At 44.7% G+C, this 23694-nt stretch overlaps 2 protein-coding genes across 4 annotated transcripts in view; both read left to right on the top strand.

Moving 5' to 3' along the window:
- Positions 1 to 11960, top strand: part of LOC311115127 (transmembrane and coiled-coil domains protein 1-like) — a 32709-nt gene extending 20749 nt beyond the window's left edge. For all 3 annotated transcript variants that reach the window (XM_084190334.1, XM_084190333.1, XM_084190335.1), the window contains exons 2-5: positions 1074 to 1331; positions 4030 to 4727; positions 7265 to 7400; positions 8068 to 11960. In XM_084190334.1, the coding sequence (XP_084046460.1) occupies positions 1074 to 1331; positions 4030 to 4727; positions 7265 to 7400; positions 8068 to 8382 (1407 nt within the window). In that variant the 3' untranslated portion in view covers positions 8383 to 11960. The remainder of the gene's footprint in view (positions 1 to 1073; positions 1332 to 4029; positions 4728 to 7264; positions 7401 to 8067) is intronic.
- A 7591-nt stretch (positions 11961 to 19551) lies between these two features.
- Positions 19552 to 23694, top strand: part of LOC311115126 (plexin-D1-like) — a gene marked incomplete at its 3' end in the record, with an annotated part of 41827 nt that continues 37684 nt past the window's right edge. Inside the window, exon 1 of the mRNA XM_084190332.1 lies at positions 19552 to 20875. Within this exon, the coding sequence (XP_084046458.1) occupies positions 19646 to 20875 (1230 nt within the window). The remainder of the gene's footprint in view (positions 20876 to 23694) is intronic.

Below are 23694 nucleotides of genomic sequence, written 5' to 3'. Positions count from 1 at the left end.
TGAACCTATCAGGTGTCTGTATTTTGGAGCATAATGGTTTCAATAGACTGGATTTTAGTTTCGTATAACTGTCTCAGTTACCGGATGCTGTGGTTTTGTCTTTTAATCATGTAATTACAGTGTGGTGCCTGTCATCGGTTAGTCATATTGCGCAGACAGGTGAGCAACTGGCCAGTTTTGTATTTCCCAACTTCGGTGTACAAATACTTGTTGATTGAAAGATAACTAAATGAATCGCAGCCACGCTGTGATTTCACCAGGGGGCACAATTGACAGTGACAGAAAAATATTCTGGAGTCAACCAGCCTTTCTCTCCCCCTGGCTCTTCCCCATCCCTCTTGCCCCTGTATTTTCGGTGCACTGTAGCACGTGTCAGTCTCCGATGAGGAGAATAGCCCCAGGGCATGTGTTGACAGTTAGGTTAGACTACTTTTTCTGTCGCTATGCCATATGATTGATCTAATAATGTGAGGAATGAAATGCAAGCTGAATTAGTCACCTACACTGTCAGTCTAGTTCTTAATTCGATTAAGTAGTGAGCATGGCCCTTGACTTTATCCCTATTAGAGTTGTAGTGCTCAGGGGATTCATGGTTCCCTGTCTTTTCTAACTCCTCCTAACTATCTGATCATGGAGTGCTATTGGAATACCACGTTTCCCATTTAGATAGGATGTTAATTTTTTTTACACTGGTGTTTGTTGGCAGAAATCAGGTCAATGGCTGAAAAAGCAAAGGTTGTCTGTAGGTAGCCCTAATCTGTGAAACAATGTCAACACTGTAATCGCAAATCCGACATCCTGTCAAACATGATGTCCTACATTGTACTGTGCACACTAGTGATTAGGTTCAACGATATTATCCACCTCCACCCATGATTAACAATTTTCTACTGACAAGAAATGTTGGATTTCCTCTATGGTTCAGCCTACATGCCATGCTACACAGTCAGTAGTGTCTCTGGGCATATGGAAGGAAATTGGTTATTTTTCAGCTGCTTCCTTCTTTCTGTTTTCTTTGTGGAGCCCATGGTATAGAAATATTGTGATAATGAATTCCCCCTCTCCTCCACCAGATTGAGCAGTTGGAGGTGAGTGGCTGGGCTCAGACCCCCCAGGCAGTGTCGTGTGGGGAGGATGGGTCTTTCCCTGGGGGTGACGATTGCACCCTGGACCCCCAGCGCACCAAGCAGGCTATCACCCAGCTGCAGCAGAAGATCCTCAAGCTCACAGAGCAGATCAAGATTGAGCAGACGGCCAGAGACGACAACGTGGCCGAGTACCTCAAACTGGCCAACAACGCTGACAAGCAGCAGAGTGGCCGCATCAAACAGGTGAGCAGAGTTTTATGATCAGAGTTTTTATCGTTTTGATATGAAACACAAAACAGTTGAATGACAATACACCAGACAGAACCACTTTTACTGGATAACAGCGCTACTAAATTATATAATATATGACTACAATATACAGTGCATTTGAAAAGTATTCAGACCCCCTTACTTTTTCCACATTTTGTTACGTTACAGCCTTATTCTAAAATGGATTAAAATATATATATATCATCAGTCTACACACAATACCCCATAATGACAAAGCAAAAAAAGGTAAATATCACATTTACATAAGTATTCAGACCCTTTACTCAGTACTTTGTCAAAGCACCTTAGGCAGCGATTACAGCCTTGAGTCTTCTTGGGTATGACGCTACAAGATTGGCACACCTGTATTTGGGGAGTTTCTCCCATTCTTCTCTGCAGATCCTCTCAAGCTCTGTCAGGTTGGATGGGGAACGTTGCTGCACAGCTATTTTAAGGTCTCTCCAGAGATGTTTGATCAAGTTCAAGTCTGGGCTCTGGCTGGGCCACTCAAGGACATTCAGAGACTTGTCCCGAAGCCACTCCTGCGTTGTCTTGGCTGTGTGCTTAGGGTCGTTGTCCTGTTGGAAGGTGAACCTTCGCCCCAGTCTGAGGTCCTGAGCGCTCTGGAGCAGGTTTTCATCAATGATCTCTCTGTACTTTGCTCTCTGTATGTATGTGTATGTACTGTATATATGTATATATACACTGAAGAAAAATATAAACGCAACATGCAACAATTTCAAAGATTTTAATGAGTTACAGTTCATATAAGGAAATCAGTCAATTGAAATAAATTAATTAGGCCCTAATCTATGGATTTCACATGACTGGGAATACAGATATGCATCTTTTGGACGCAGTTACCTAGAAAAAAAGTTAGTTGCCTGGATCAGAAAACCTGTCAGTATCTGGTGTGACCACCATTTGCCTCATGCAGTGCGACACATCTCCTTCACATAGAGCTGGTCAGGCTGTTGATTGTGGCCTGTGGAATGTTGTCCCACTCCTCTTCAATGGATGTGCGAAGTTGCTGGATATTGGTGGGAACTGGAACATGCTGTCGTACACGTCGATTCAGAGCATTCCAAACATGCTCAATGGGTGACATGTCTGGTGAACTAGGACATTTTCAGCTTCCAGGAATTGTGTACAGATCCTTGCGACATATTGTGTACATATCTTTGCGACATGGGGCCGTGCATTATCATGCTGAAACATGAGGTGATGGCGTCGGATGAATAGCATGACAATGAGCCTCAGGATCTTGTCACGGTATCTCTGTGCATTCAAATTGCCATCGATGAAATGCAATTGTGTTCGTTGTCCGTAGCTTTTGCCTGCCCATACCATAACCCCACCGCCACCATGGGGCACTCTGTTCACAATGTTGACATCAGCAAACCGCTCACCCACACAACACCATACACGCTTGAAGCCGGGATTCATCCGTGTAGAGCACACTTCCCCAGCATGCCAGTGGCCATCGAAGGTGAGCATTTGCCCACTGAAGTGGGTTACGACACCGAACTGCAATCAGGTCAAGACCCTGATGATGACAGCGAGCACGCAGATGAGCTTCCCTGAGACGGTTTCTGACAGTTTATGCAAAATGTCTTAGGTTGTGCAAACCCACAGTTTCATCTGATGTCTGGGTGGCTGGTCTCAGATGATCCCGCAGGTGAAGAAGCCAGATGTGGATTGCACGTGGTCTGCGGTTTTGAGGCCTGTTGGACGTACTGCCAAATTCTCTTAAACAACGTTGGAGGCGGCTTGTGGTAGAGAAATTAACATCCAATTCTCTGGCAACAGCTCTGGTGGACATTCCTGCAGTCAGCATGCCAATTGCACTCTCCCTCAAAACTTGAGACATCTGTGGTGTTGTGTGACAAAATCTGCAGATTTTAGAGTGGGCTTTTATTGTCCCCAGCACAAGGTGCACCTGTGTAGTGGTCATGCTTTTTAATCAGCTTCTTGATATGCCACACCTGTCATGTGGATGGATTATCTTGGCAAAAGAGAATTGTGAGAAATGCTCACTAACAGGAATGTAAACAAATTTGTGCACATAATTTGAGAGAAATAAGCTTTTTGTGTGGAACATTTCTGGTCTCTTATTTTAGCTCATGTTGCGTTTCATTTTATTCAGTGTAAATTACCACAGGCACAGATCAATGTGGGTGTGTCAGCCTGTCTCCTTCCTTATATTTAACAGAGCAAATGTTCTGATACATTTACTATAAAATGCGTATGTGCTATAAATATTAACCCACAAGTATACAAAACATTAAGAACATGCTCTTTCCATGACATAGACTGACCAGTTGAATCCAGGTGAAAGCTATGATCTCTTATTGTTGTCACTTGTTAAATCTACTTCAATCAGTGTAGATCGGGGATGGGCAACTTTAATGGGGGTGGGACCCACAAAAAAACTGAACTCATCATGAGGGGCCGCAGTGGCTCGTGGGTCTGCGTACCCATATCCTTGGACAAGACAAAAATGTAAGTGCCTTTGAACTGGGTATGGTAGTAGGTGCCAGGCGCACCGGTTTGTGTCAAGAACTGCAATGCTGCGGGCAACTTAATATCAGGAAGGTGTTCCTATAGTTTGGTATACTCAGTGTAAATGTAATATAAAACACAGCAATCTAAATGTCCTATATAACTGCAGGTGTTTGAGAAGAAGAACCAAAAGTCAGCCCAGACCATCCAGCAGCTACAGAGGAAGCTGGAGCACTACCACCGCAAGCTGAGGGAGGTGGAGCACAACGGCATCCCTCGTCAGTCTAAGGATGTCCTCAGGGACATGCAGCAGGGCCTGAAGGACGTGGGGGCAAAGGTCACAGGCTTCAGCGAAGGCGTGGTTGACAGTGTCAAGGGAGGCCTCACCAGCTTCTCCCAGGCTACACACTCTGCTGCTGCCGGGGTCGTCTCCAAGCCCCGAGAGATCGCCTCGCTGTTCCGCAACAAGTTTGGCAGCGCCGACAACATCCCCGGGCTGAAGGACTCCTTGGATGACCCTTCAGGAGGCGAGGAGGGGTTGATGGGGGCCGGGGGGACGTCTCTGGGCAGCGCAGCACACCACCACCTGCAGTCCAGCCCCAAGTACGGCAGCGAGGAAGACTGCTCCAGCGCTACGTCAGGGTCGGCAGGGGCCAACAGCACCACGGGGGCCCCCGGAGGCCCCCCCAGCTCCAAGGGGAACACCCTGGAGAGGAGCCAGAGCTCCAGCCTGGACATGCTGCTACAGGAAGTGCAGGAGCTGAGGGAGGGCCAGGGGAGACTAGAGGAGAGTCTGGAGGGGCTGAAGAGCCACTATCAGAGGGACTACACTGTCATCATGCAGGCCCTGCAGGAGGAACGGTTCAGGTACGGAAACAAGAATCACTGTAGTCATCATGCTGGCCTTGCAGGACTAACAATTCAGGTACACACAACAGACGTTCTTAGCGAGCGAGAGAGAGAGAGAGAGAGAGAGACCTGCATGAAAAACTCCATCCAAAGATGGATAAGGTTAACATTTGAGAGGTTATCTCTAAGTGTTATGGATGCGTGTATGTTTATTGTAAAGCTAGTGACAGTAACCTTAAAGATACACACAAATTACAGAAACGCCATTATGCACTACAGGAACAGAGGTCGCCATTTAAGTATATTTATTTTGCACTGTCTCAAAGGGTTTGTCAAAACGCTGACTTAAAGCGGAAACCCTGAAACTCCCTTAAAGCCTGCCAAGTGTATGTAGGTGGCCAGAGGAAATCCCTGCTCTAAAGGAAACAGGAAGAAGCACTTGGAGTCCTGAGCACAGGGATCTGTCCTGCCCAACAAAAGAGCTATCTTAGGGCATGTGTTGGTACTCATGCCATGTGTTGGTCAAGGGACAGCACCTTTAAACTTAGCATATACCGTAGAAATGGAGGGAACCATGACTGTACCCTGGTGAAAGGCAAAAATGTATTGTATCTATTCAGTTCATTTTACTAGGTTTCAAAGAGACTGTGTTAGTCATGTATTACTAGATATTTAGCCTTTCTCAGAATAACTGAATCTATTACTCTATGTGATTAAATGGGTATTAAGATGTTAAGGGCCATTGACACTATGATTAATATGCACTTAACCCTCACAAGGCATTCAGATGGAGAAGGTTTAGATGGAGGATGTAGAAGGACAATAAACTTCTTGATGCTAGAAAGTTTTGCATTTGAAGCTTAAACTCAGTGAATGAGGAAAAGGACAGGCAAATTAACAGACAGACACAAGAGAGCGAGAGAAATATATATATATATATTCTTCTAAAATGTGTTTACCAGAGTCTGTGTGTTTCAGACAAAAAATAAGGAGCATCAAAACTGAAGGACGCTAATGAGGTTTGAGCATGTCTGCTGGTGACTATGTTCTGGCAAATAAACACACAGCTATGGTTAAACCACTGTGTTTGAACATTTGCTATGAGTCTGAAGCATAACTAATGAAGAAATGGATGAATGAATGAATGAGAATACAGCCTGGACTGAAGACTTTGTCTTGATCTTTTCATGACTTCCAATGAACTAAGTCCACTGGTTATTTCACACAGTTCCTGTGTTGAGACTGCTACCTGTATAATAACTCCTAGAGGAAACTTTATCGCAGGGATCATCAACTAGATTCAGCCGCGGACCGATTTCTTTTCTTGAGCGGATGGTCGGGGGGCCGGAACATAATGACAAATAATTTGTGGATTGCAAATTGACCGCAAGAAGCCCGAACAGATATAATATTTGACTGAAACATAATCATTTCAAACCTTGCTTACATTTGTATACGATCACGTATCTCTATTATGCGTGGTAATACTTTGGAACAGATTTCTTGAATTCAAATCACTTGGAGCTGATTTCCTGGTGTTTTTGTGTTTTCTTTATGTCCAACAAATAAAACGACCCGCGGGCCACCTGTTGGGTAACCCTGCTTTACAGGTTCTGTGCAGTCAGCAGTATTAGGATGGTACAGCATGTTCAATGGTTGCTCCTCCTCCCCCTCTCTCTGACTCACCTGTTGTGCTTGTATCTTTTTATTGTTGCATTAAACCACCAGAGCATGTGGGTATCTGTTGTGTGTGTGCGTGCCGGTGTGGTACCAGAGGCAAGAGTTGTAGATCTTATTGAAATGTGACTCTTAAACAGGTTAGGTGAGACATAATGAGATCAGACTGCTGGTGTGATTCACCTAATCACACACACACATGCATGCATAGACAAGCACATTGTGCATTTATTCACGTATTTCCTGAGACACATTTTGTACATATTCAAAAATACTCACGGACATATACAGCTCTCTTTTTTACCTGTTCAGTTTCTTTCCACTACTAATGACACCCATACCATCTTTCTGGTCTCCTCCCTCCTGCTGAGAGTATGTGATTGGTCAGTGTCATCCTGCTGATTATCTGCCATTGGTCAGTCTTATCGGCAGACGAGTAAGCATGTGCTAATCAGCTCACAGATAGCCATCAGTCCAGTCAGTTGTCATTTATTTATTTATTTTATTTTCTTAGTCATTTAGCAGACGCTCTTATCCAGAGCGACTTACAGGAGCAATTTGGATTAAGTGCCTTGCTCAAGGGCACATCGACAGATGTTTCACCTAGTTGGCTCGGGGATTAGAACGCTCTTAACCACAACGCTCTTAACCACTAAGCTACCTGCCGCCCTCATTTGACCTGAAAGCTCTTTAGGTTATTTTTCCAGGAAAACCTGGGACCTGTGTTTCTCTAAAGGGGCACACACGAGTGCGTGTGTTTGTCTGTGTGTGTGTGTGTGACTGTCCGCCTATCTGTCTCTGTGTCTGTATTTCTGTCTGTGTCTATGTCTGTGTGAGCAATTAGACTAACATTGGTGTCTATATTTGGGTATGTCTAGGTGTGAGCGTCTGGAGGAGCAGCTGAATGATCTGACAGAGCTCCATCAGAATGAGATCCTAAACCTGAAGCAGGAGCTGGCCAGCATGGAGGAGAAGATAGCCTACCAGTCCTACGAGAGAGCCAGAGACACACAGGTCAGTCACACACACAACCACACACACACACTGTACACATACAAACTAAATAGCCAGACAATTGTATGATTGTGATTCATTTCACAAACACAATTTCATCTGAAGTAAAAAAAAGAAAAAGCCAATAATCTGTCTTCTGTGTGTGAGAGGACCAGTTTATTTTACAGTTCACAATTTACCTGGTATTTAAATTGGATGATAATAACACATGATAATGGCTTAATATTTATATTATGTTTCATTGGAATCCATAAGAACCAGCCTCATAATGTACCAGATAGTTAGATATTGTGTTGAGTTCGTTCAGATCAGTGCCAGAAAAGTAACCCTTGTTTCAATGTAATTTCTTATTAAATACCAGGGCATTACCAGCTAAAACAGGACTGTAAAATAACTGAAAACCATGTCTGTGTACCATAACCTCAGTGGGTTGTTTATCTGTAAACAGAGCATTTCCGTGTCTGTTACACACATCTCCTTTTGTCCTGCATGAGGGTGTGGGTGCATAACGTTGCCTTGTCTTTAACCTACACGTCCCTCTCTTGGATGTAGAGTTTTAATTGTAATGATCTTTGTTATTTGTCAGACGCTACTGTCTTTACTTTACTGCGTGTAGTAGTACTGTGTACTACTAGGTGTAACCCTTTTCTCTTGACCTATCCTATAGGAAGCCCTGGAGGCGTGCCAGACACGTATCTCTAAGATGGAGCTGCAACAGCAGCAGCAGCAGGTGGTCCAGCTAGAAGGCCTGGAGAACGCCACGGCCCGGACCCTGCTGGGGAAACTCATCAACGTCCTCCTGGCCCTCATGGCCGTGCTCCTGGTGTTCGTCTCCACCGTGGCCAACTGTGTGGTCCCCCTGATGAAGACCCGCTCCCGCTCCTTCTCCACCCTCCTCCTCATCCTCCTCTTCGCCTTCCTCTGGAGGAACTGGGACGCGCTGTCGGGCTGCACGCACCGCGCCCTGCAGCCACCCAGATGACCGCTTGGCCACGTGTGTTTCTATGACTACGCGTAGGGGTGGAACTCTGGCCACACGCACACACAGGAAGCAGGAAGAGCCTAACTGCCAATGGGATGTGGGGGTTGTCTTGACGGACGCTGAGGAATGAGCCTATCGGTTGAGCTCAGTGAGGCGGTATTTGGACTGAGGAGAAAGTCCGGGTAGGAGGAAAGATGAGAATACCACTCAGTTATGACTTTCGTTTAGGAAGAATTATACTTTGTTTACATTTTTGGAGATCAGAAATAGTGTTTTCTTTCTTTCACAGGTTGCATCCTCATACTGTTTTTATTTCCTAGGAGTTAATCAAGTATATTATTGTCGTTATTATTATTTCTAATATTATTTTTAATACATATTTGTTTTATTCAGTACCGTGTAGCATTAAGCTCCTCCCACTCTGCACAAAGAGAAGCTTGTCAGGAAACTGATTGGACGTTTACCTCAGATGCTCAGGCCCTCTGCAGAGAAATGCTACTCTGATTGTCTGCCTTTCAGGAAGAAAGTGCTCTACCTGGCTGTTATTGGTAGAATATAAAAAGATGAATGAATGCCCTAGCACTTTTCCCACCACGATGGGTTGATTCTGAGATCAGAAGGAACCTTTTCCACTGATTATCATTGTTTCCCGGACAATACTTTGAGTGTCACATCTAGAGACTCCTCGGGCTTCCGTACTGTTTCTACTAGCGATAATTTACATCCTTATAAAGTTTTATTTTTTTTAAATAGAAAGAGAGAATACATATTTTTAATTAGGAGAGGTGATATAATGACTTCTAGAGTGTGGAATCAGCTTAGACAAGAGGGAGGGTTTAACAGTTAGGACCACTCACCACAGAGCCACCAGAGACCATAGGTACAAATAAGGCCACTTTGCAGGAAATGTGGAGTTGCCATGATACTGCTTTCACTGATGCCCACCCATTGTGTCAGCTGAAGTCCATGTTGAAAAGGAATGCTGCTTTTGCCAGACATAGACAACTGTATCCACTGCCATGCTGCTGTTGTTCAATGCGCTGCCTGTATTACGAATGTGACTCACTCCATCACTTACTGTTCTCTCTCTCCCTTTCACTCTCATTTCATCCCCCTGTTTCCTCCAACATTCTGTCCTATGTGCCAAAACTCTCCTGTTGCACCTGGTGTAGAAATAGGGACGTTTTTATTTTCTTTCTTTCTTTGATATGTACAGAGAAAAGACCCAGAGCAGGTCATATAGCCTTGTGGGGATGAGAGGGCAGAGCAGATGGTCATAGGCAAAATGTCAATTACACCCTATTCCCTTTGTAGTGCACTACTTTTACTGTGTATAATAGAGAATAGTGTGCCAGCATATAGTTCTCTTCGATGATCAGCCAATTGTACATACGGCCTACTTGTATGTCTCAGCTTGGATTTGAGGTGTATGACAAATCATCATCACTTTGTGCTTTATTAGCCAACTCCTCTGACACATGGTCATGACATTGCAGATGGATTTACTGAACAAAGCACAAACTGATATGGGACCAGGCTAACAGAATATACCTTAACAAGGCCACTTCTGGGTAATTGCTCTGAGACACTCTGCTAATGATCTGATGTGTGTTTCCTAATCCGGGTCCTTGATTACTGCTGAATATGCCTTTTTATCCTCCCGTTCATCTCCTCAAGGACCTTCAGTCGAGCTAGCTGACATGAATGAGTCCATCTAAAGTCCATTCTGCAGCTCCATTAGGAGCTCGTTTTAAGATAATAACTGATAGTGGGAACTGGAGACAAGTGTTCTGGGACCAGGATTGTGAAACACTTTGTACACTTTGAGAATGACACAAATACTAATTTTCACAAAGTCTGCTGCCTCAGTTTTGATGATGGCAATTTGCATATACTCCAGAATGTCATGAAGAGTGATCAGATGAATTGCAATGAATTGCAAAGTCACTCTTTGCCATGAAAATGAACTTAATCCCCAAAAAACATTTCCACTGCATTTCATCCCTGCCACAAAAGGACCAGCTGCCATCATGTCAGGGATTCTCTCGTTAACACAGGTGAGAGTGTTGACGAGGACAAGGCTGGAGATCACTCTGTCATGCTGATTGAGTTACAATAACAGACTGGAAGCTTTAAAAGGAGGGTGGTGCTTGAAATCATTGTCCTTCCTCTGTTAACCATGGTTACCTGCAAGGAAACACGTGCCGTCATCATTGCTTTGCACAAAAAGGGCTTCACAGGCAAGGATATTGCTGCTAGTAAGATTGCACCTAAATCAACCATTTATCGGATCATCAAGAACTTCAAGGAGAGAGGTTCAATTGGCGTCAGGGCGCCCAAGAAAGGCCAGCAAGCGCCAGGACCGTCTCTGAAAGTTGATTCAGCTGCGGGATAGGGGCACCACCAGTGCAGAGCTTGCTCAGGAATGGCAGCAGGCAGGTGTGAGTGCATCTGCACGCACAGTGAGGCGAATACTTTTGGAGGATGGCCTGGTGTCAAGAAGGGCAGCAAAGAAGCCACTTCTCTCCAGGAAAAACATCAGGGACAGACTGATATTCTGCAAAAGGTACAGGGATTGGACTGCTGTGGACTGGGCTAAAGTCATTTTCTCTGATGAATCCCCTTTCCGATTGGTTTGGGCATCCGGAAAACACCTTGTCCAGAGAAGACAAGGTGAGCGCTACCATCAGTCCTTTATCATGCCAACAGTAAAGCATCCTGAGACAATGTTGCCTAAGAACACAGCCATGAATAAAGAATGGTACCAACACATCCTTCGAGAGCAACTTCTCCCAACCATCCAAGAACAGTTTTGTGACGACCAATGCCTTTTCCAGCATGATGGAGCACCTTGCCATAAGGCAAAAGTGAAACTCCCCAGACCTTAATCCCATTGAGAACTTGTGGTCGATCCTCAAGAGGCAGGTGGACAAACATAAACCCACAAATTCTGACAAACTCCAAGCATTGATTATGCAAGAATGGGCTGCCATCAGTCAGTCCGCATGCCAGGGCGGATTGCAGAGGTCTTGAAAAAGAATGGTCAACACTGCAAATATTGACTCTTTGCATAAACTTAATGTAATTGTCAATAAAAGCCTTTGACACTTATGGAATGCTTGTAATTATACTTCAGTATACCATAGTAACATCTGACAAAAATATCTCATAACACTGAAGCAGCGAACTTTGTGAAGACCAATACTTGTGTAATTCTCAAAACCTTTGACCACAACTGTACACAGCCCCTCTGGCGGTTTAGGCTTATATTCAGGATCATTGAAACAGATTTAAACCAAAAACTGCACTGAATTTGTGTCAATCTCATCTAGAAATAGGAATTAATGAAATTCAATGGACATTGTTGCACACCAATCAGTTTAAAGATACTGTTCATTGTTTTGATCTTGAACGTGCCCCAGGTGAATTGAATGGCTCCTGAGTTGACTTCTGATCTTGGTGTGACCTTGCCGTGACCTCTCTGATGTAGCGTAGGATAGGGTTGTGGGCTAAACCACTCCAGTGCCTTCTGATGTCCTTTTCTAAGTGTGGGACAATAAAAGTGCATTCCTGACTAACTCCTGGCTCTCTGACTTTGTGTGTGCATGCGTGTGCGCGTTTCTGTGTGTGTGTTCTTGTACCTGTACCTAGACGCACACTCATAGTCTTGCTTGTGTGTGTATGTGTGTCTGTCTGTCTGTCTGTCTGTCTCTGGCTCTCTCGTAGGATTGGTAAGCAATCATCTCCTCCATGCTGGCCAACCCCTGTTTCAGGTTGAGGAAGGGCAATTATTTAAAGCAAAGTCAGGTTGTTAAACAGATTAATGAATTAAGAGATTCTTAAACAGCCTGTACCAAACTTTGTCTGGATGAGATACATTTGAAATGTTTAACTGAGGAACAAAGTAGGCCTAAGCACTGTTAGTGTTTTATAGTGTTTAATGTGAGTTGATTATAGAATGAATCAGTCCTGTTGAAGTTCACATATTGAGCCACTAGATGGCGGTCCTCTCCTATTTATAGCTCCTTAGTTGCCTGAAATGACCCACAGATGATCTGTATGCTCAAATTGAGCCTTGAAACACAGTCTTTACAGTGGGTTAGAAATGTGTGTGTGTGTCCTTGTCCTTTATGTAGTGTGTGTGTTAAACATTGATTTATTTTCCATTCATATTCCCTAGCTGTTAATGTCAGAATGTCAGTCCATATGGGGTGGAGAGGCAGTGGAGTGCTGACGCTGTCCCTGTGGAGGGGTTGTTTCTTATCTGGCAGGAAACAGGTTGGTGGGTAGCGCACAGTCCCAGTCCCTGGACCTCAGAGAAAATAGCAGTCTCTCCCGCCAGACACCCTTTCCCTACTGCCCAGAGAAGGCTCAGGCTGCCTGGTGAGTGGAGTGCATGTTCTCTCACTCTCTCACACACACACCAATATTGTTTAAATACCTTTTCATGATGCACCACATTGCACATATTATGTGACCCATGCATGACAATCGCCCTGTAGCACTCACTTCTGTCATCATGAAGTGCTTTGAGTGGCTGTCAAGGAACACATCAGCTCCACCTTACCACCCTGGACCCACTACAATTTCCATACCACCCAAACAGATCTATGGACGACGCAATCACCATTGCATTGCACACTGCCCTATCCCACATGGACAAGAGGAATACCTATATGAGAATGATGTTCATTGACTACAGCTCATCTTTCAACAACATAGTCCCCTCCAAGCTCGTCATTAAGCTCAGGGCCCTGGGTCTGAACACCTCCCTCTGCAACTGGATCCTGGACTTCCTGACGGGCCGCCCCCAGGTGGTGAAGGAAGGCAACAACACCTCCGTCACGCTGACCCTCAACACGGGGGCCCCTCAGGTGTGTGTTCATCCCCCTCTTGTACTCCCTGTTCACCCACGACTGCGTGTCTACGCACGACTCCAGCACCATCAGTTTGCCGACGACACGACGGTGGTAGGCCTGATCACCGACGACGACAAGACAGCCTACAGGGAGGAGGTTAGAACCCTGGAAAAGTGGTGCCAGGACAACAACCTCTCCCTAAACGTCAGCAAAACCAAGAAGCTTATCGTGAACTACAGGAAAGGGGGGGCACACCCCCATCTGCACCGATCGGGCTACAGTGGAGAGGGTCAAAAGCTTCCAAGTTCCTCGGTGTGCACATCACGAGGACCTGACGTGGACCCTTCATATCGACACCGTGGTGAAGAAGGCGCAACAGCGCCTCTTCAACCTCAGGTAACTGAATAAATTTGGCATGGCCCCTCAGATTTTCAAGAACTTCTATAGCTGTACCATTGAGAGCATCTAGTCAGGCTGCATCACCGCCTGGTATGGCAACTGCACCGCCCACTACAGAGGGTGGTGCGGACGGCCCAATACATCACCTTGGGCGAGCTCCCTGCCCTACAGGACATTTACACCAGGCGGTGTCTGAGGAAGGCCCACAAGATTGTCAAGAAATCCAGTCACCCGAGCCACGGACTGTTCACTCCGTTACCATCTGGCAAACGGTATCGGAGTATCGGGTCTCGGACCAACAGGCTCCTGTCTACCTGCTCAGACCTGCAACTTAGAGACCCTCACACTTCCAACCTTTGCACAAGCACACACACACTCACTCACACAGAAACACACACACACACATACACAAGCACACACACACACACAAGCACACATTACATTACCAAAAGTATGTGGACACCTGCTCGTCAAACATCTCATTCCAAAACCATGGGCATTCATATGGAGTTGGTCCTCCCTTTGTTGCTATAACAGCCTCCACTCTTCTTTCCACTAGATGTTGGAACATTGCTGCGGGGACTTGCTTCCATTCAGCCAGAAGAGCACTAGTGAGGTCGGGCACTGATGTTGGGCGATTAGGCCTGGCTCGCAGTCGGCGTTCCAATTCATCCCAAAAGTGTTCGATGGGGTTGAGGTCAGGGCTCTGTGCAGGCCAGTCAAGTTCTTCCACACCGATCTTGACTAACCATTTCTGTATGAACTTCACTTTGTGCATGGGGGCATTGTCATGCTGAAACAGGAAAGGGCCTTCCCCAAACTGTTGCCACAAAGTTGGAAGCACAGAATCGTCTAGAATGCCATTGTATGCTGTAGCGTTAAGATTTCCCTTCCCTGGAACTAAGGGGCCTAGCCCAAACCATGAAAAACAGCCCAGACCATTATTCCTCCTCCACCTAACTTTACAGTTGGCACTATGCATTGGGGCAGGTAGCGTTCTCCTGGCATCCGCCAAACCCAGATTTGTCCGTCGGACTGCCAGATGGTGAAGCATCACTCCAGAGAATGTGTTTCCACTGCTCCATAGTCCAATGGCGGGAGCTTTACACATTTTACATTTTCGTCATTTAGCAGACGCTCTTATCCAGAGCAACTTACAGTTAGTGAGTGCATACATTTTTCATACTGGCCCCCCGTGGGAATCGAACCCACAATCCTGGCGTTGCAAGCGCCATGCTCTACCAACTGAGCTACAGGGGACCTACACCACTCCAGCCGACGCTTGGCATTGCGCATGGTGATCTTAGGCTTGTGTGCTGCTGCTCGGCCATGGAAACCTATTTCATGAAGCTCCCGACGAACAGTTATTGTGCTGACGTTGCTTCCAGAAGAGTTTTAATGTTTTTTATGGTTTTTGCGACTGCACTTGAAGAAACGTTCAAAGTTCATGAAATGTTCCCTATTGACTGACCTTCATGTCTTAAAGTAATGATGGACTGTCGTTTCTCTTTGCTTATTTGAGCTGTTCTTGCCATAATATGGACTTGGTCTTTTACCAAATAGGGCTATCTTCTGTATACCCCCCCTACCTTGTCACAACACAACTGATTGGCTCAAACGCATTAAGAAGGAAAGAAATTCCACAAATTAACTTTTAAGAAGGCACACCTGTTATGTGAAATGCATTCCATGTGACTACCTCAGGAAGCTTGTTGAGAGAATGCCAAGAATGTGCAAAGCTGTCATCAAGGCAAAGGCAAAGGGTGGCTATTTGAAGAATCTCAAATATAAAATATATTTTGATTTGTTTAACACTTTTTTGGTTACTGCATGATTCCATATGTGTTATTTCATTGTTCTGATGTCTTCACTATTATTCTACAATGTAGAAAATAGTAAAAATAAAGAAAATCCATTCAATGAGTAGGTGTGTCCAAACTTTTGACTGGTACTGTATATGAAAAAGTGTATAAATCTAACTTCATTAGAATATACATACAGTGCCTTCGGAAACTATTCAGACCCCTTGACTTTTTCCACATTTTGTTACGTTACGGCCTTATTTTAAAATGGATTAAAAAAATATATTTCCCCTCAATAATCTACACACAATACCCCATAATGACAAAGCAAAAACAGGTTTTTAGAAAGTTCTGCAAATGTATAATAAAAAACAACTGGAAATATCACATTTACGTAAGTATTCAGATCCTTTACTCAGTACTTTGTTGAAGCACCTTTGGCAGCGATTACAGCCTCGAGTCTTCTTGGTTACAAGCTTGGCACACCTGTATTTGGGGTATTTCTTCCTTTCTTCTCTGCAGATCCTCTCAAGCTCTGTCAGGTTGGATGGGGAGCGTCACTGCACAGCTATTTTCAGGTCTCTCCAGAGATGTTCGATCGGGTTCAAGTTCGGGCTCTGGCTGGTTCACTCAAGGACATTCAGAGACTTGTCCTGAAGCCACTCCAGCATTGTCTTGACTGTGTGCTTAGGGTCGTTATCCTGTTGGAAGGCGAATGTTCGCTGCAGTCTGATTTCCTGAGCGCTCTGGAGCAGGATTTCATCAAGGATCTCTCTGTACTTTGCTCTGTTCATCTTTCCCTCGAATCTGACTAGTCTCCCGGTCCCTGCCTCTGAAAAACATCCCCACAGCATGTCGCTGCCACCACCATAGGGATGTTACCAGGTTTCCTCCAGATTAGATGCTTGGCATTCAGGCCAAAGAGTTCAATGTTGGTTTCATCAGACCAGAGAATCTTGTTTCTCATGGTCTGAGAGTCCTTTAGGTGCCTTTTGGCAAACTCCAAGCGGGCTGTCATGTGCCTTACTGAGGAGTGGTGGAGTGCTGCAGAGATGGTTGTCCTTCTGGAAGGTTCTCCCATCTCCACAGAGGAACTCTGGAGCTCTGTCAGAGTGACCATCGGGTTCTTGGTCACCTCCCTGACCAAGGCCCTTCTCCCCCGATTGCTCAGTTTGGCCGGGCGGCCAGCTCTAGGAAGAGTCTTGTTGGTTCCAAACTTCTTCCATTTAAGAATTATGGAGACCACTGTGTTCTTGGGGACCTTCAATGCTGCAGACATTTTTTGGTACCCTTCCCCAGATCTGTGCCTTGGAACAATCCTGTATCGGAGCTCTAAGGACAATTCTAAAAACACATTTTCACTTTGTCATATTGGGTATTGTGTGTAGATGGGTGACAAAAAATATATATTTATTCCATTTTGAACGAACAAAATGTGGAATAATTCAAGGGGTATGAATAGATTTTGAAAGCACTGTACAAACACTCAGTCTACGCTGCTGTTCCATTTAGGCCTACTATTTAAATTGCTTGACCAATACACTATCCACTTCATATTGTAATTACTGTCATACTTGACCGCACATTCAAAATGTATACTGTATATCCTATTGAGTACATATCCGTTTTATGACTTTGTATAAGACTTTCTTCTACTTCTTCTTATTTGACTTTTGAATATTATTTATATTGATAGGCCTATTTGTACTGCATTGTTGAGGGAGCTTGCAAGTAAGCATTTCACTGCACCTTTTACAGTGGTGTAAAGTAGGCTACTTAAGTAAAAATACTTTGAAGTACTACTTAAGTAGTTTTTTCCAGCATCTGCACTTTACTATTTATATTTTTTACCACTTTTACTTTTGCTCCACTACATTCCTAAAGAAAATATGTACTTTTTACTCCCATAGACTTTTCCTGACTCCCAAAAGTATCCGTTAGGAATGCTCAGGCAGGACAGCAATATGGTCCATTCACCCACCTATCACTATAATGTGTTGTCATCCCTACTTCCTCTAATCTGTCGGACTCACTAAACGCAAATGCTGCCTTTGTAAATTATGCTGAGTGTTGGAGTGTGGCACAAGAAAATCGTGCCATCTGGTTTGCTTAATGTAAGGTATTTGATGTATAGCATTTACTTTTAGCCTACTTTTTACTTTTACTCAAGTATGAGTTTTAGTACTTTTTCCACCACCTTAGGCTACTGAAGTGCATTTAAAACCAGATACTTTTAGAAGTAGTATTTTATTGGGTGACTTTCACCTTTACTTGAGTCACAGACAGACAGACAGACAGACAGACAGACCACACCACACCACACCACACCACACCACACTTCCGTGAAGTGTCACGAAAAATCGAGTCTAACCAGAGCGCAGCACTCCGTCACACCTCTTCAGTAATATCTGATCCTTGACAGCCGTGACCCGTGATACCCCTTCTCTCCTCAGTCCCTTCGCATCCCTCTCACTCTTAATAGAGACGCGAGGTTTTAGTGGGTGTGTTGGGGGGTGTGTGTAGTCTATATGTGTGTGTGGTGGAGTCTTGCTCCTGGCGATCAGTCAGCTGGTTCCTTATCATACCTCTTTCCTGCCCCTCCACACTGTCCGATTAGATGCGCGTGTTTGGGGGCCAAGGTAAACACGCATAGGCCCCGGCGGTGCTTATCAGCGCAAATAACAGCACCAAGTGGTGATGGGAGGCGCGCACGGAACTAAGTGGGACATAACAGGTCCCCTGTGACCGCCGGCCGCGAGAGATAGAACAGATCCAGCAGGGCTTTAGTGCACAAACTGGCATGACGCACGGGTTGGAATGCGTTGAAATAGAACGATGGCTATCAAATTGGCGTGTTTCTCACTCACTCCAGAGATTAATCTCTCTTCCACCTTTCTGAGCTGTCTTTGGGTAATTTTATTTATATTATGTTGGCCTATCTAAACTGCCCTTGAGAGAAAAAGTCCGTGGGTAATCCAAAAAGACGCACTCCCAGTTTGTTGTTGCCACTTTTTGTATAGATATCCAACTGAGATGTCCCATGTTTTCTCATTGCAGAGCTGTGAACAAGAAGCACTTCATTTCAACGGGAAGTTTAAGCGACATACATTTTTGGGAGGTGCACATGTGTTGCGTTTGAATATTTATGAGGCGCAGATCCAAAAGCTAAATAGATGTGAATGTCAAAAAACGGAAAGGTGGGCACACCCATCTGGTAGCACTTTCACGGTGCTTACCCCACCATATGTGCACAGAGCGCAGATGGAGCCTTCTGCGTATCTGCACGTCTAGTTTTGATTTACATTTGGTTGAGTTGTCAACTAACGTGAATTCAACATGAAATCAACAACAAATGTCACCATGTCAATGGATTTTGGTTAAAAGTTGGGTGGAAAAAATATATGAAATGCCCTTTTAAATCCAATCAGTTTTTCACACTGATTCAACGTCATCACATTTATTTTTGGGTTGAAATTACGTGGAAACAAGTAGATTCAACATGTTTTTGCCCAGTGGGAAGGGGCCACTGGCCGCAGGAGGTGAGAGCAGCCACCGCCATCAACCCTAAGAGGAGCAGAGCACTGATCAACTGGGCCATCTAAATGTAGTAGCCTGTTATAGGTTTTTATTTTAGAAAATAGGCCTAGGCTATATTTTCTTCTCACATTATTATTCCCCCTCAAATTATAATTTTATTTGGATCATTTTGGGATTATTTTGTCATCGTTTTATAGATAGATAACTAATTAACAGTAATTACACCATTATTGTTCTGCCTTGGTGTGTGGATGTCCATTACGCAAATAGCCTACAATTAGCCTACCCTAACCACTCCAATCAACTTTGACTGGAAAAAAATCTCACATGATGAAATTCCAAGGCGTATAATATGGAGAAGAATGAATGGGGAGGATTGAGGAGTGCAGCCGCTGGGCACTTTGCTGCGGGGTGGAGTGGAGTGGGCAGAGAGAGGGGCAGCAGCAGAAGACAGCTCTGCGCTCTCAGCCCTCCTCTGCTGTGCTCTGATGTGCGCTGCGCTGAGAAAGGGAAGCACGACTCTCTTATCACGTCACTCTGTGTTTAGGCGTTGAGCAGGAAACAGCCTTTCCTCTTGGATTGTCGCAGTAGGAACAAACACGATATTTTTTCCTTACTCAATGCACCCCTCAGCACAGAACACGCGGAAACCGGCCAGAAGGAAAAATGCCTCCTTCGGAGAAGATAGCTGTTCTGATTCTTGGCGTTCTGGTGCTGGAATCGTCCTGGAATGCCCAGCACAGCCCGTGGCTTGCCAGCGCGCTACAGATCCAACAGGCGTTCGCCTCACCAAACCAGACCAATAACTTTGTGGTGGATGAGGTGAGTAGAAAAGTCTACCTGGCTACGGTAAACATGGTCTACCAGCTTAACGGGACCCTGAGCGTGGAGGTGGAGAAGAGAACGGGGCCGGTGGAGGACAACCTGTTGTGCCATGCGCCGCAGCTGCCCCAAGCGCCCTGCGAGCACCCCAAATCCCTCACCGACAACTTCAACAAGCTGCTCGAGCTGGACCGGGAGCAGGGGGTGCTGGTGGTATGCGGCTCGGTGTACCAGGGCTTCTGTGAGCTCAGGAAGATGGAGAACATCTCTCAGATAGCGGTGGAGTTTCCCGCTCAGGGCGAGAAGACCGTGTTCCCCAGCATGCTGAATATCGCCGCGAACCACCCCAACGCTTCCACCGTGGGGCTCATCTTCAGGAGCCATGGGGGGAACACCCGACTCCTCGTCGGGGCCACTTACACCGGCGCTGGGACCCCGTTTTTCCCCAAGAACCACAGCAAGGAGGACCTGCGCTTCGAGAACACTCCCGAAATCGCTATTCGGTCCCTGAACATCAATGATTTATCTAGGCTGTTCACCTATGACATCAACCCGTCCGAGGATAACGTCTTCAAGATCAAACAGGAGGTGAAGCAGAAGAATAAACTAAACTTCGTCCATGCCTTCATTCAGAAGACCTACTCTTATATTGCTATCAACAATGACGCGAATATGGGACACAAGGAGAGCCAGCCGAACAGCATCCTGGCCAGGATATGCCTGGACACCGAGACCCCCCGAAAATCCACCTCAGAGAGCCGTAAACTCACTGAGTCCTTCATCCAGATGCCGCTCCAGTGTGGATATAACGGGAACATCTACAACCGGCTCGTCTCCGTTCACCCCGCGGAGATCCACTCGGGGACCGGAGAGGGGCTGGAGTCGTACCTGTTCGGAGTATTCACCAAATCAGACAGAAAGTCTGCACTGTGTGCGTTTCGGTTCTCAGACATTGAGGAGGAGATCCGTCAGGGCCGGAGGAACTGCTCCAATTCCCACAGCAGCGAGGTGCAGGTACTGGACAGCGTCATCCAGGGCTCGGGCGCAGCGTGCATACACAAAGGGATTCTGGTGGTAAGTCAAGGTTGAAAACTATCATTGCATTTTGTTTTAAACTTCAGTGAGATTTGTAGGACTATTCATATTTGTGAGACTTGGTGGGAACTCATTTTATTTAATATTATTTGATTTAGATAAATTTAGGAGCCACACTTATGCATGAAACGCGCTGTAAAAAAAATAATCCGAAATATGTGGGTTTATTGGACTTGCTACTACAGGCCTGAATAAATACATCTTCAAAATATGTTGATTTTGGCAACAGACAGTTTTAATAATGAATCACCCCGTATCATTTCTGTGGGAAAAGTTCCCTTGTCAGGAGCGCGCCCAGGTCCGTGATTGTGTGAATGATCTGGTTATGGGAACCGTGCGGGGTAGGCTACTTCTGTTAAACTCTCATCCACGCCAGTGCATTCAAGCTTTCGGCCTCTACTGGAGACATAGAATGGACTTTTGGTTTTTTAAAGTAAACATTCGTTTATCGTCAATACTCAACAACTTTTTTAATTAAATGTAGGGTAACATTATTATTTTTCCACTGGGCAAACTGATTCGTTCTCTACGAAATGGTAGTATCATAGGCCATAATCATAATCGAGGTTAATCAGTATACAATGTGTTTATTGTGTCAAATAACATAACACATGCTCTTAGATTAGGCCTATTTTATTTTTTAAGAAGGAAACACATTTTTACGTACATAATTCAAGAAGAAAAGTGTCTACTTATTACCTTATAGGTCATATCTATAAAGGCTATGACTTTCACACTAAATCCCCTCTCATTATTTAAAGGACCCCTATTACTCAAACAAAGTGTCTCATAAAATGTCTTTATGCCTCTCGCCGCTTTTGAGGAATGCTGTGAAATTCCATCCTCTCATTGTGGTGAGGCAGGTCTCCGGTCTTTTCGAGACCATTGCGTTGTCAGTCAGGTCGTAAAGATGCTACACAGCACATTTGCGGGTGTTCAAATCTCGGTGTTGAGGTAAAAAATTTTGTGAGTGAAATTTACACCACCTGCAGTGAATAAATGAAGTGTTATTTGAATCAGTTGAATCACTGAATCACAGTTGAATCATCACCTTGTGGTGTTGTTGTTACTTGACTGTGTTGAGTTAATTTCCATGAACTCTCTGAGTTAAAAAGACATGGGAGGGGCTCATTACCATATTTCCCAGTATGCTTTGCTGCAGGTTGCTTTTTAGAATAGTTAGTTTTAATATCTATGTTTCTGCATGCACATTGATTGATTAATTGGTCTTATAGCCTACCACACAAAGATAAATAATATACATTATTCTAAACTAAGCCAATTTGTAAGTGGTTGTTCCAGTTTAGATGGTTTAGGTAGTCTCATTTATTAATCTTCCCACATTGGCAGTCATTCTAACTGCCGTTGTGTGTGATTAAAAGTTCCAACTGTTGGCTATCCTAACTTGCTGGATTCCTTGCAAGCCAGAATCATATGACATGCCTATGTGGCCTGCAAACCCGGAGTTTCAGACCACTGTGTTAGGGTAAAACTAGGCTGTCGGAGTATGGTATTGTCAAAAAAAGTAATATAATGTCATAAATAATGTAATTTTTATGATAAAATATGAACTTGGTGAAGGTTATATGACTGAAAGCCATCAAATGCAACAATAATGTCTCTGTCACTAGCAAACCCAGTCATGGGTGGTACTGGTACCTCTAAAATTCCCTCGAAAGGCACCCTGGAAAAAAATATGCAAATAAGGCTTTACACCTAACAGTTTTAAAACCAGTGGAGAACGACTGCCCCCTCTCATTGAAGCCACGAGAGTTCAAAGCCGACCGTGGTACTGCAGGCATTGTTATCAGAAAACAGGATTCCCCCATTATAGTGAATGGAAAAAGGGCAATCTTTGTGTATGTTTTTTTTTTTTTTTTGAAGACAATCATGCTGCCAATAATTACTTGTAATACACCAGATGTATGTACTTGAACTGATTATTTTAAAATCGCACACAGAAGAAGATGTCAGCCTGCAGTGGTCGGCCTTCAACTTCAGTTACTCAATGAGAAGGGCAGCACTTATCCTAACCTGCAACGTCACTTCCTGGAGTAGCTCAAACTGCATATGTTATGTCTCTATGAGACGCCATCTTAACCGACTTCATTTGGCTTCAAAATCCATAAGAGTCTAATGACTCACCCGTTTGTCAATCTAATTAACATAATGCAAAAAAAAAAACATCAAAATCTATCAGTTTAAGCTTGAGATATATATGTTTTGTGTTGCATGGGCTGTGTCTCAATCCACCGCATCTGTGGTGGAAAGTGGCATAGCTACATCGCTGTTTGTCAGACCAGGAGACATCTCGAAAATCAGTCTTCTCACAAAACATTTGTAGCGTCCGAAAGGCCTACTAACTAATATGACCACTCTATGGAAAGATGAGACTCGCAGGAGCACGATGGTGTTCGCCGTTTTGCTCTATGATCCCCACAAGCCCCACGGGACTCGTCTGAAGTCGGTACCGCAGATGTGCCAACTTCTGTCTGTAGCGTCCAAACAGTTTGGGCTACAAACTAATATGACCCCACTGTACTAACCTCACTCTCTGCCTGCTTCCTCCCTCTCTCTGTCTCTTCTGCTTGCTCCTGCATGCATTGAAGCCTGCCTCAGCCTCAACACTGAGCGCCACATCACTGTCTTTCTCAGAAGCCTGTAAAGCAAAGTTATTTTGAGAACTTAGTAGCCTATTTTTTGCTCCTGCTGAGGCGTCTCCATTTAACGTTAGCTTCTTACTTCATCCTTCTAGCTGGCTAAGTAATAGGCCTACTAGCCAGAGCCCTTCAACATTA

This window comes from Coregonus lavaretus, assembly GCF_964263955.1.
Source record: "Coregonus lavaretus genome assembly, contig: HAP1_SCAFFOLD_2194, whole genome shotgun sequence".
Taxonomy (NCBI): domain Eukaryota; kingdom Metazoa; phylum Chordata; class Actinopteri; order Salmoniformes; family Salmonidae; genus Coregonus; species Coregonus lavaretus.
Note: the sequence above shows the minus strand (reverse complement) of the source record. Positions and strands in the feature narration are given on the sequence as shown.